The sequence below is a fragment of the Sinohyriopsis cumingii genome, chromosome 6, assembly GCF_028554795.1.
Source record: "Sinohyriopsis cumingii isolate HCF-2022 chromosome 6, ASM2855479v2, whole genome shotgun sequence".
Lineage (NCBI taxonomy): Eukaryota > Metazoa > Mollusca > Bivalvia > Unionida > Unionidae > Sinohyriopsis > Sinohyriopsis cumingii.
In genome coordinates this window covers 110,093,933-110,106,097 of record NC_142966.1, presented here as the reverse complement: position 1 = coordinate 110,106,097, position 12,165 = coordinate 110,093,933, and the positions used below count along the sequence as shown (strand labels likewise).

At 37.9% G+C, this 12,165-nt stretch overlaps 1 protein-coding gene across 2 annotated transcripts in view; it reads right to left on the bottom strand.

The window, feature by feature from the left end:
* The window catches only part of LOC149797707 (MIT domain-containing protein 1-like), a 34,195-nt gene that overhangs the window by 17,673 nt on the left and 4,357 nt on the right, over nt 1–12,165 (bottom strand). For both annotated transcript variants that reach the window (XM_089962632.1, XM_089962633.1), the window contains exon 2: nt 4,501–4,655. In XM_089962632.1, coding sequence (XP_089818758.1) covers nt 4,501–4,642 — 142 coding nt within the window. In that variant the 5' untranslated portion in view covers nt 4,643–4,655. The remainder of the gene's footprint in view (nt 1–4,500; nt 4,656–12,165) is intronic.

The window sequence follows — 12,165 nt, the reverse complement described above, 5'->3', positions numbered from 1 at the left end:
ATAGATGGATAGACACTGAGATAGGACATATAAAGACAAAACCAATGAAGAATAAATTTGCATTATTGAGTTAAATATGGACATATAAATTTACATTTTGTCCATCTTCATGTAATGAAATCCATAACACTTAAGATATTTAATTCATTTATATAATAAATTATTGAATTATATGCCATACATGGGTATAAAAATGGTAACCCAGAATGATGCAATTCACACTATTATGTAATATATTAATTCCAAAAGTATTATAATAAACAAAGTAAGTCTTCAATTTTGTGTTTCACACTGTCTAATATCATCTGGTTCAAAGCCAAAGAATTCATTTCCACTGTCATAGTTACCAATAAAGTTCGGAATTCTTACACTATCATCTAGTCATCATAAACATCGTCCAACTTCGATTTCTCATCTGATTCTCTCAAATGAAATCAGTGAAGAGTTTGCCCCATCCCATCCAGTGCACTGGAAATACCACATTTCTTAATTGACTTGACCACCATCTCATTTGGAATTTTTTCCCATGCATTACACACCCACTGAGATACTAAATTCAGTCCCCAGATGCTTCACATTTCCTGCCCATCTACAATCTACTTGTGCCACTGTTTACGCATATTTGCCTTGAATGGTTTGTACAGGCAAACATCCAATGGTTGCAGTATCAACGTGGTGCCACCAGCCATGGATCGCAGCTTGGTATGTTTTATGACACAGCAACTTCTGTTTCAGAGAATACTTCAAAAATGCACTTAACACACTGCTCTAGAACCTTCTCATTCCAACCAAACTCACACTCTGCATAAGAGCTTTGCATTATTTGAATTTTCTTCAAATGTCTTCAGATGTCTGGCACTATCAACAAGAACTGATTTTCTGTTGCACCAGTCATGAACCTGTTTCTCTGACACACCAAATTCATGTTCTGTTCATGCTGTTTTTCTTTGCAAAGTCAACAACATTTAACTTAAATGCTCCATCTTATATATTAAGTTTTCTTTTCCCCATTTTGGTGCAAGTAACTTAATTTAGCAATTCCTGATGTATCTAAGTGACAAAGTACACTATAATTGATAGAACTCTTATTTTCATAAACTTGTACCATTATTCATATAGAAGTTGAACTTGGGGGTTCGTAAGAGACACTTTGATCATACAGTCATTGAAATCACATCAAAGGATTGCTGCAACTGAACAGATGTCAGTTGCATGGTAACACGGCAATGAACAAGTATGGCACACTCAGTGGACTGTCCACTTTGGAAAACAAAGTGCTGATTTTACATGCTAAAGAATTACAGTCACATTTATCTAATTCGCAGCTCATTCAATTTAGAAAACAACACACATTTGTCTTTACAGGTAAGGGAGTAAGGTAAGATTTTAATTTCTTTACATCTCACTTACAAGACGACCTCTACTCTGCATTAATAAATTTTTAGGTAAAAATGGCTGCCTATAGTCAGTACCACATATCTGATGTTTGGACCAAACAGAAGAACTTGAAACTGGTAAATTTATTGAAGTCAGCAAAAAATGTAGAAAATGTTCACAATGTCAGGTGGATAGGGAAAATGAAAGATTGCATTTGTTAGATCAAGACTGATGGCATACTAGTCCCTTCTAATGGAGAATCATATCGATCTCACCATCTCTGTCTTTAATATCTCTCACCATTTCCATCTTTAATACATCTTACCATTTTCATCTTTAATATACTGATTGATGATTGATCTCAACTTAACACTGGCTTCTGTATCAGGGCTATTCCATTTAAACATACATGGTACCCAGGAAAGGTACTTTTTATAAATATATGCTAGGGTACTCAGATTACCCAAAGAACTCATATAAAAACAATACAAAATTCTAAATGCATCTATGGCTGACTATTCTATATTAAAAATTCCTTCCCTGGGTCCCATGCATATTTAACTGGAACAGCCCTCAGGAAAAACCTTGAATAAAACCCCAGTGATTGTGGTTTTCATAAAATCTCCACCTCTCTTCTGCCTGTGGGTGGTGGGGGTGTCAGGTCTGATCAAGAGTTAGGAAGCTTGGAGGAACAGATACTTAGATTCTTGCCTCCCCCCACCCCCACAAGGTTGTATCCTAACCTTGTTAGGTTGCTGCTGTCTGTCATTATGATGGGATCTGAACTGAACCTGTGAAAAAGATCCATTTCCCTTTCCTGTCCTATCACCCCTCTACTTTGGAAATTCCACCACTTCAATTTTGCATCTAAAGAGTAATGGCTAGTCAAAGAGCCTCATCTGTAATGCCAGGGCATGACATGGCTTGTGTGACATGGAATGCAAACACGTGTCATATCAGGTCATGAGTCACAGAGGCAGTCAACACATCTGCCACATAATGGAACAATTTTCATCCAAAACCAGAGTTCAGTATGGAAGGTGTAGGATGTCTTTTTTGTAAGAGTACAATGAAAACATCAGTGGTACTTGACTATTCCCTGGATTACAAATTCTTCCAGACATGGTCACTAATCTCTCAGCTGGAAGGAGACAGTCTTTTATTCTCATCATTCACATCTACAAAAGCCTTGACCTTATAGTCAAGCATGACAGTAGGGGATGGAGGACATTTTGAAATTTTTGAAGTCAACAGCACCTGGTATATTTCTTTGATCGCAGTCTTAAAGCTGAGGTAAGTCCACTCCATGGTTGGATATGAGTAGAGCTGCTGTTCAAGAGTATCGTCTTAATGTCTGTGTGTAGTATCCTGTTCAGTTTCTGCTTCCACATCTGCATACACCATCCCCAGTGACATAGATGTCACCATGCCATAATCTCTACATAAGTCATGATAAATTCCTTGCAGGTAAGCCATGAACATTTAGTAAGCTGGCTCCGCTGAACAATTTTTTCATACCTTTACAGATGGCTGGTTAAGCAGGAGCATGACTGACATGGCTACTGGTCATGCAGAAGACAGTCTGGTTGGTATCGGCCACGCTGTAGAGATGGTTGGATGGACAGACACATCTGTCAATAAAATCCCTCCTCATAGTATGTATATGTAACTGTAGGCCTGACAACATGGACAGATCACTAAGATCCCCACAGCTGAAGAGAGATAAGCTGTAGATATGGCTGGAAGGGTTATCTATCAGAAAACATTCAAAATTAATATATACCACCTGTAGAGGAATGATTAATACACAATATAAATCCATATTTCTCAATGCAATGTTCCGACCAATTGAAAGGGTATGTAACTCGTACACCCTGCTTGCTAAAGCTAAGGCAATCAAGATATACATTTAGTATAATGAAATTCAGTGAGGTTCAGGCTAAAGGTTCAAATTCATCTGAATTGAGCCATGTTATAAAAATACTTAGCATTGCCCAGATCACATGCTCATCCAACTAGAAGATGATTTATCTCTCTGATCTTCGGTGACTGAGGAAGCAGACAGAAGGATACAGTCTCATCCTCAATGTTGATATTGACTGAAGCCTTGACCTTATAGTCATGAGTGACATGAGGGGTAGAGAACATTATGAATCTGACAACACCTGTTATATCTTTTCGATGGCAGTCTTAAAGCTGAGGTCAGTCCACTACATGGTTGGATCATGTCCAGTTTCTGACTCCACATCCGGATAAACCATCCCTGGTGGCATAGATAGTGCAATGCCATCCTATATACGGTAACTTCCCTGTGGATAAGCTGTAAGTATATGGTTGTTGTTGTTGTAGTGTTTAACGCCATTTTTCAGCACACAATAGGCTATACATGGCAGCCAGTATTAATGGTGGAGGAAGAACCTGGGAAAACCCCAGAAAGAACCACCAACCCACGAGAAGCTACTGGCAAGCTTTCTCACATATCCACATTGGCCAAATCCGAGACTCGAACCCATGCAGACAGAGGTGAGATGGCAGTGATCCATAACAGTGAGCGCTTTAGACCATTTGGCCACTCGGGGCCCCTATAAGTATATGGTAAGCAAGCATTAGGCAATTATCACTAAAATGTGACTCAGCATGCATCAATGATAGCATCTTGTATCAAGGGGTCTAAATAAAAAAGTCCAAGAATATGACAAATTCATGAAAATACTGGAAGAAAATTCGAAAATAATGTATACCACCTTGTACAGGAATGGTTAGGACAAAAATACAAATTCTTGGATGGATGGCTACAATTCACATTGACATGGATTAATGGGAAGTTTCTTGTATGATGTTGACTGTATGACAGCAAAGCTTAAAAACTATCAAACCTGGTGCGTGCAAGTGGATGTAATTATTAATTTATGAGAGAGATAGGATGACACGTGTTTCAACCTGGCAACCATTCGTAATCAATGACCAGATAAATAACTATTTAGTATATTAGTTCCATATTAGATGGTGTTTCATCTAATAAACCATTCTGTACTCTACTGAAATGTCAAATATTCAAAAACACAAAGTAAAAGTGTTAAACCAGTTCGAACTGTAATGAAGTGTTACATGGCTATCACTCACTTTTGATGGCATCCATCATCAGCTGTAGACCCTCTTGGTAGCAAATAACGGCCTCTCCATACTTTTGTGACATGTCCAGCTCCACGGCACGCTTCAACACAGTAGAGGCCGAAGCCAGTATTCCAGCTGCCATGTCTGTCATTTTACTTTGTTGGCTACAACATGAGGAAATGAGTATCTGTAAATATCATGGAATAAATTAAAAATCTTGTGCACCATATATTAGGACTCAACAACTGTAATATAGCAAGAACAGAGATAACAATGATGCTCCTCCTGTACAAATTATTTCTTCTGGGTATTACCCCACATGAACTTGTGGCGATCTGAGCTCAAGTGGCATGCAATAAGCAATTGCCATGACATGTAAATCAATATATAGATTTTCCACTGAATTATTGTCATCAACTGGAAATATTTTATAAAACTGGAACAATGAAGTATCAGGGCACGAATTTGACACTTGCATACTCACACAATGTGAGTTAACTGTTGAAAATGCCAAGCTGAGATTTCATAATTGTGCATCTTTTTGAAAGTGGGAAATTTTCCAGTGACAGTAAATCATTATTAAAACTCCTTAAAGTACATTCAGCAAAATGCATAATTGTGAAAAGTTGTTGTTGTTGTTGTGGGGTTTAACGCCATTTTTCAGCATGATAGGCTATACATGGCGGCCAGTATTAATGGTGGAGGAAGAACCCGGAAAACCCCGGAAAGAACCACCGACCCACGAGAAGCTACTGGCAAGCTTTCTCACATGCCCACATTGGCTGAATCTTAGACTCGAACCGCCACAGACAGAGGTGAGATGGCAGTGATCCGTAACGAAGAGCGCTTTAGACCACTCGGCCACTCGGGGCCCCTGAAAAGTAATATGAAGCTTGCTTGATTTATTTACAGTGAGATAAGCTGTCTGTGTGTGTGACTTGGGATTTTTAATGTGGCTTTAACAATGTTTCAGTCATATTGCTATGATGTCTGCAGTGTGGCAGTTTATAGTGATGTCACACACAGAAGCATCACGCTGAAGACATGCAGCATCATGTCCCACCCAGTCACAATATCCTGACACCAGGCCAACCAGTCCTAACAATAACCTCTTAATGCTGAGCGCCAAGTGAGGCAGCTGTTATTACCATTTTTATAAGTCTTTGGTATGACTCGGTGGGAGTTTTAACCCAAAACCTCCCACATCAAAGGTGGATGCTCCAACAACTTAGGCCACGGGAGCAGTTGATAAACTGTCTAGCATGTAGCCTAATACCGTGCACATACATGTACCTACTGCTAATAGGAAGCTGACCAGCAGACAAGCATTATATTTTCATGGAGAAAAAGGATATCTATCTTGTGCCAAACACTTTTACTCACAAATATGGAAATATTCCAATATTATCTTAATTTTTAAAAAATCAGTTACTATATTTCCGCTCATGAGATTCTAATCATTTTTGTATGATGGCCGATCTCAGATATTTGGATCACATACTCTCCCCTAAAATAAATGGTTGTCCCTAACATGTTCTTGTACAATCTTCTGAGGCTGATTATTTACAAGGCTCTCTTGATCCAAAAATACTTACTTAGGTATGTGTGGCCTTAATTTGAGCAGCACTACACCATAATAATGTTTATGCCCAGCACTTCATCTACCTATTGAAAATTTTTCAGAAACAGGTCTAATGCTTTGAGAGCTAATTCTTTCACATTTGAGTCAAGATGATTTGCTAGCTCTTAACATGCCTATGGTACACTCGTCTCTGTTCAGGTTCGAACTTCAAATTGCTTTCAAGTTGGATACCTAAATATTTTATTATGTCAAGATTTTCTAAAGGAATTCCTTTGCAAAAATAGGACATACTAATTCTTTTAGATTATTTTTTCATCTCATTTGCATTATGTTGGATTTTCAGGGTTGATACTGCATATCTCATTTACATTCCCATTACAAAATCAGGTTTCTTTTATAAACAAAAGACAAACACTTCAACTGCACATGTAGTTTATTTTTGTTTATAATTTAAATTCTGTGGCTTTAGGCACAATTTATAAAAGTAAGAGATAAAAAAGGATTCGCCAGAACAAGTAAGATTTTTAAGTTTGTATTTTCTCGATGCAAGAAAAGTAAGCAGCGAATAAGAGGAGGTGTAAAATGTCAGAAAAAAGCTGAAGATACTCCAATCAATTAGTTGTTGTTGTTGTTGTTGTGGGGTTTAACGCCATATTTCAGCACACCAATCAATTAGACAATCTACCATTTAGCAAGGCAATAATATACAACTAGTTACAGAAAGTCAAACTCTGTGAATTAATCTTATTTATAGTGTCAAGATTTCTGTGGGTCAATTACACCACAAATTTAAAGTCATGATGATTATTCATTATGATGTAATCAAGGTGCTCATGTAAGTCAGAATTACAATATATAGTTTGTGAAGAAATGTATTGATGTGAAGTCATCTTGTCAAAATACATGGTGCAGACAGCAAGGCACATAAGCCTTAAGTAAGGGATTGACCATTTGATAACATCAAAACTGTGATGTTTAATCTCTTTGTTGCCATTAAAACATGACCTGATCTGTTCATCAAAAATCATTACAGTTCCTGTATGAATGAATGCTACCAATCGTTAATCAGTCGAAATCTTCACAAAATATATTTAGAAAGTGGTTTCACCAATTCTGTTCTCAAGAGAATAAATGTTGTTTACATATTGATGTTTTAAGCTTTGAAACACAAAGTTGGCATGTTTCTATCATCAAAATACAAGATGCAAAAATTGGGCGACGTTAGCATATGATAACTTGTGAAGGAAAGGTTGGGGAATCAACTATTAAAACATCTGCCTGTGCAGGTGGAGAAGTTTATTCTGTTTGTGCAGTTGATATCCTGCTACAGTTGCATGCAATTCATCTTGCCTGGGACATACTGCTTTAATGCTACAGTTGCATGCAATTCGTCTTGCCTGGGGCATACTGCTCTAATGCTACAGTTGCATGCAATTCATCTTGCCTGGGGCATACTGCTCTAATGCTAAAGTTGCATGTAATTCATCTTGCCTGGGGCGTACTGCTCTAATGCTACAGTTGCATGTAATTCATCTTGCCTGGGGTGTACTGCTCTAATGCTACAGTTGCATGCAATTCATCTTGCCTGGGGTGTACTGCTCTGAGTTACTTAGCTGGGTCAAGCGAGTATTCCAGAAGCCATAAACTACTGTCACTCAGTTTACATATAAAAAAAATCAGGATAAAGTTACATTCGGTTTCCTAAAAGTTTGCAAGTGATTAAAGTTTGAAAAAAATTAAACAACCATTTTAACTCATGAGCTGTATAGAAAATGATTGTATATTGTTTATATGCTAATTTTGTAGGTCAAGAAGGAAGTGGGGTACACCAATGGGGCAAAGGGGCCCATAGTAGGGACATGGTGTCCCTCTTTTTGTTTCTACCTGGCAGACTATTATATGTGCATCTTACAAAGAGACCACAACTTCCGTATCAACCCGTCTGATGTGCATTTTCAGAAACTGCATGCCATCACTGCTGGCAAAAATGGCAGGCCACTATATATAATCCATATCAAAATAGTATGTCCTGTGGTGCAGATGGTATTCCCAATGGAAAATCATGCCTCCACAAGTTGCACATGTAAGACTGGCTATGATATCTCAGCCTTAACTAACATTTAAATGGGCTGAGACTATGAAACGATCCTCATGTTATTAATACAGTAACATAACGAAATTACAGTCCAAGCTACCAAGCAGTTTGATTCTTTTCTAACAAAACATGACATTGAACTTTTTTCTATCTGTATGTCATTTTTCTATCTGTGTGTCATTTTTCTATCTGTATGTCATTTTTGTATCTGTATGTTATTTTTCTATCTGTGTGTCATTTTTCTATCTGTATGTGATTTTTCTATCTGTGTGTCATGCTCATCCAATCAAATATGTGGCCTAGTTTTTAGAATATTATTTTTCAGTACTTTGGAGAACACTTGGAGTCATTTTAGGTAAGATCTTGCATTTGCTACCAACTAGAATTAACTAAAGAGTATGTACCACTTCAGTATAAGAGTTATTGTGTAGTGCCTTAAAAAGGAACCCATCTGTTACTACAATGTAAAGCTGTACCAATTAATCGGCCATACTCATAATCGGGCTGATTATCAGAACAATCGGTATAATCGATATCGGCAGATATAATTAGTGCCAATGTAATCAAATTTCTAAAATATAAATTCAATCATAACATTCATCTTGACATGGCTTGAATTTTAAATCAGAATTAAATAGTGAAAATTAAGGAATAAACATCTGATTTGGGGGTTAATTGAAAGACAATATATTCTTAAAAGTAAATACCTTTTACCACACTTGATGTGAACTACTGCTGATTGTCTGCACACAACAAATTATCAACACCATTCATGCACTCATCCCAATCACAGCAGCCAACCAGCCAATGAGGCCTCATGTGGCTGCTGAACTTCCAGCATACGCATTAGCGGATTAGATAGCTAGTGAAATTTCCAACTACTATGAAACATTGAAGCAGCTGAATGATGACATACAAATATTATGCAGCATTGATATTGGCATGCCAGCACCAATAGTAACTTACTTGATTTAAAACACTGTTTCAAGAGTGCAAATCGATTGGATTATTAATATTGACTAGTGATTGTACCTTACTAAATATACTACCAAGCCTGTGCATAATGTCAAACTCAAAACACTCAAGTTTAGTCTGGAATTACTTAAAAGTAAATGCAGTCGACATATCCAGAGCAAATTGCACACTTTGCAAAGCATGCATTTCCAGAGGTGGAAAGGATCCTAAAAACTATACAACATCAAATCTTGTCCAGCACTTGAGCTGCAAGCACATTGTTGAACATGGCCTGTTTCTGGCAGATAAAAAAGAAAAGAATGCTGCACAGTTAACCTCAGCAGCTGCAGCAACTCCTCGTACTCTGACTATTGACGCCATGCTGGACCAGAAGCAGTCATTTGCATTTGACAACCCAAGAGCTATTAGTTGGTACAAAGCTATTGCAGAGTTCATGGCAGAAGATGTGCAACCATTCGATGTCTGATGGCCAAGACAGAACACTATAAAATTCCAAGTCAGATGTACTTTTCCACATTTTTTATACCTGACATGCATAAGGCAATACAAAGCAAGGTGCGTGATTTAGTTTCTGCCCAATCTGTTGTTGTTGTTGTAGTGTTTAATGCCATTTTTCAGCACACGATAGGCTATACATGGCGGCCAGTATTAATGGTGGAGGAAGAACCCGGGAAAACCCCGGAAAGAACCACCGACCCACGAGAAGCTACTGGCAAGCTTTCTCACATACCGACATTGGCTGAATCCTCTGCCCAATCTGACCTTAGTTTGATCTCTGATGCATGGTCAGACCTGTCCATCGGCATAGCCTTGCTGAGTCTTAAGGCACAATGGCTGACAAAAGACTTTCAGCAGAAACAGCTGATTTTGGCAGCAACACCTCTTGATGAATCACACAGAAATTTTGGTGAGCAAACTGGACAGATTATGCAAGGAATACAACATTCCCAAAACTCATATACATGTTCTTCTGCATGAAGAAGGTGCAAACATGGTTAAAGCAATGCGTCTGGCTGAAATCGACAGCATCAGCTGTTTTGCACACACGCTGCAGCTCATTGTCAGTAATGGCATTGTGTCACAAGGAGCTGTCAAAGATGTTTTGGTGATCTCGCAATCCATAGTCAGCAAGTTCTGGCACTCCATCCTGACACAACAGCAGCTTGAAAAGCAGCAGGAAAAATTTGATGTTGCCCATAAGAAACTCATCCAGGATGTCCAGACATGCTGGAATTTCACATACAATATGTTGGTTTGGTTATATGAACAAAAACAAGTCTTAGGGGCATAATCCAGGTCATCCAGCATTGAGGCCAGTGTCCACTGTATTCCTTGCCTCCTGCCCTCAATGGTGCAGCGCATGATCCAGTCAATGGCCAGTGAGTTGTTAAAACAACTCTTGCTATGGAAACGACAACAAGGTCATACAAACAAGTCAGTTATAATTTGTATGCTATGGAATAAACATGTGTTTGTATAAACAGATCTTTTCCTCTCTCATTACAAAAACCCAAACATTAAGATGGTGACCAGGATGGGATTACAATATCATCAGTGTGAAGGTGCATCTGTACGTCTTTTAGTTTTCCAGTTCCTTTGAATATATCTGGGTACGTTTTACACAATTCTTCAGACTTGCTCTTCACTGTAGCACATATTCTTGGAATTATTTGCAACTGTGTGCTTGTTCCAAAATTTCCTTTGGTTACATAAAATCCCCAATTGACATATTCCATTTCATATTTGGAAGAAAGTTGAAAAAGTATTGGCAAGACTTAAAGAATTAGACATTATCGAAAACGTAGGCAGAGCAACTCCTTGGGTATCTCCAACTGTGGTTGATCCCAAACCCCAAAACCCCAACGAAATTAGGATCTGCATTGATATGCATTTGCCCAATGAAGCAGTACTTCGTGAGAGACACATCACACCATCAATAGACGACCTTATAGCAGATCTCAATGGTGCAACCATATTCTCCAAGCTTGACCTAAATTCGGATTACCATCAACTGGAATTGGATGAAAAATCAAGAAATATTACAACTCATATTGGACTACGAAGATATAAACGTCTCATTTTTGGAATATCATCTGCAGCAGAAATATTTCAAAACACACTCTGTACAGCACTGGAAGGACTAAAAGGTACAAGGAATATTAGCGATGACATTCTTGTATTTGGTCGCACTCAGGAAGAACATGACAAAAAATCTAGTCTACATTCACTCGCATAAAACAAAAGGGTTTGACACTAAATAAACACAAATGTAAATTCAACAAAGACAAAATTGAGTTCTTTGAATATGTTTTAAGCAAAGATGGAATTTCTCCAGATCCAAAGAAAGTGGAAACAATCAAAAGTGCCAGTACTCCATCAAACACATCAAAGTATGCAGTTTTCTAGGCATGATAAACTATGTGAGACGATTTATCCCAAATTATGCAACAATCAATGAGTCTCTTCGAGATTTAACCAAGCAAAATAAACCATGGGAATGGACTGAAAAACATGAAAAGCGTTTATAAAACTCAAATAAGACCTAGATAGTAACAAAATAATAGCGCATTTCGATCCTAATAAGGAAACACAATTAATTGTAGATGCAAGTCCTATCAGTCTAGGTGCATTATTAACCCAAAATGGTAAGTTTATTGCCTACGCCAGTAGAGCACAGTCTTTCAGATGTGGAAAAACGATATTCACAGACGGAACATGAAGCACTAGCAATAGTCTGGAGTTGTGAGCACTTCCATCTATACCTGTTTGGTCATAATTTTAAGCTAATTAGTGACCACAAGCCCCTGGCAGCCATTTTCAATAATCCAAAATCAATACCCCCTGGAAGAATCGAGAGATGGAGACTGACATTACAAACATACAGTTTCAAAGTAGTATACAAGCCAGGTAAAACAAATGCAGCAGATTGATTTCACGACATTCCAAGACCAGAACTGAATGCTGTAAACATTCTGAAACTGCAGAAGCTTATATTCAATTCATATTTGTCAATGCTGTACCC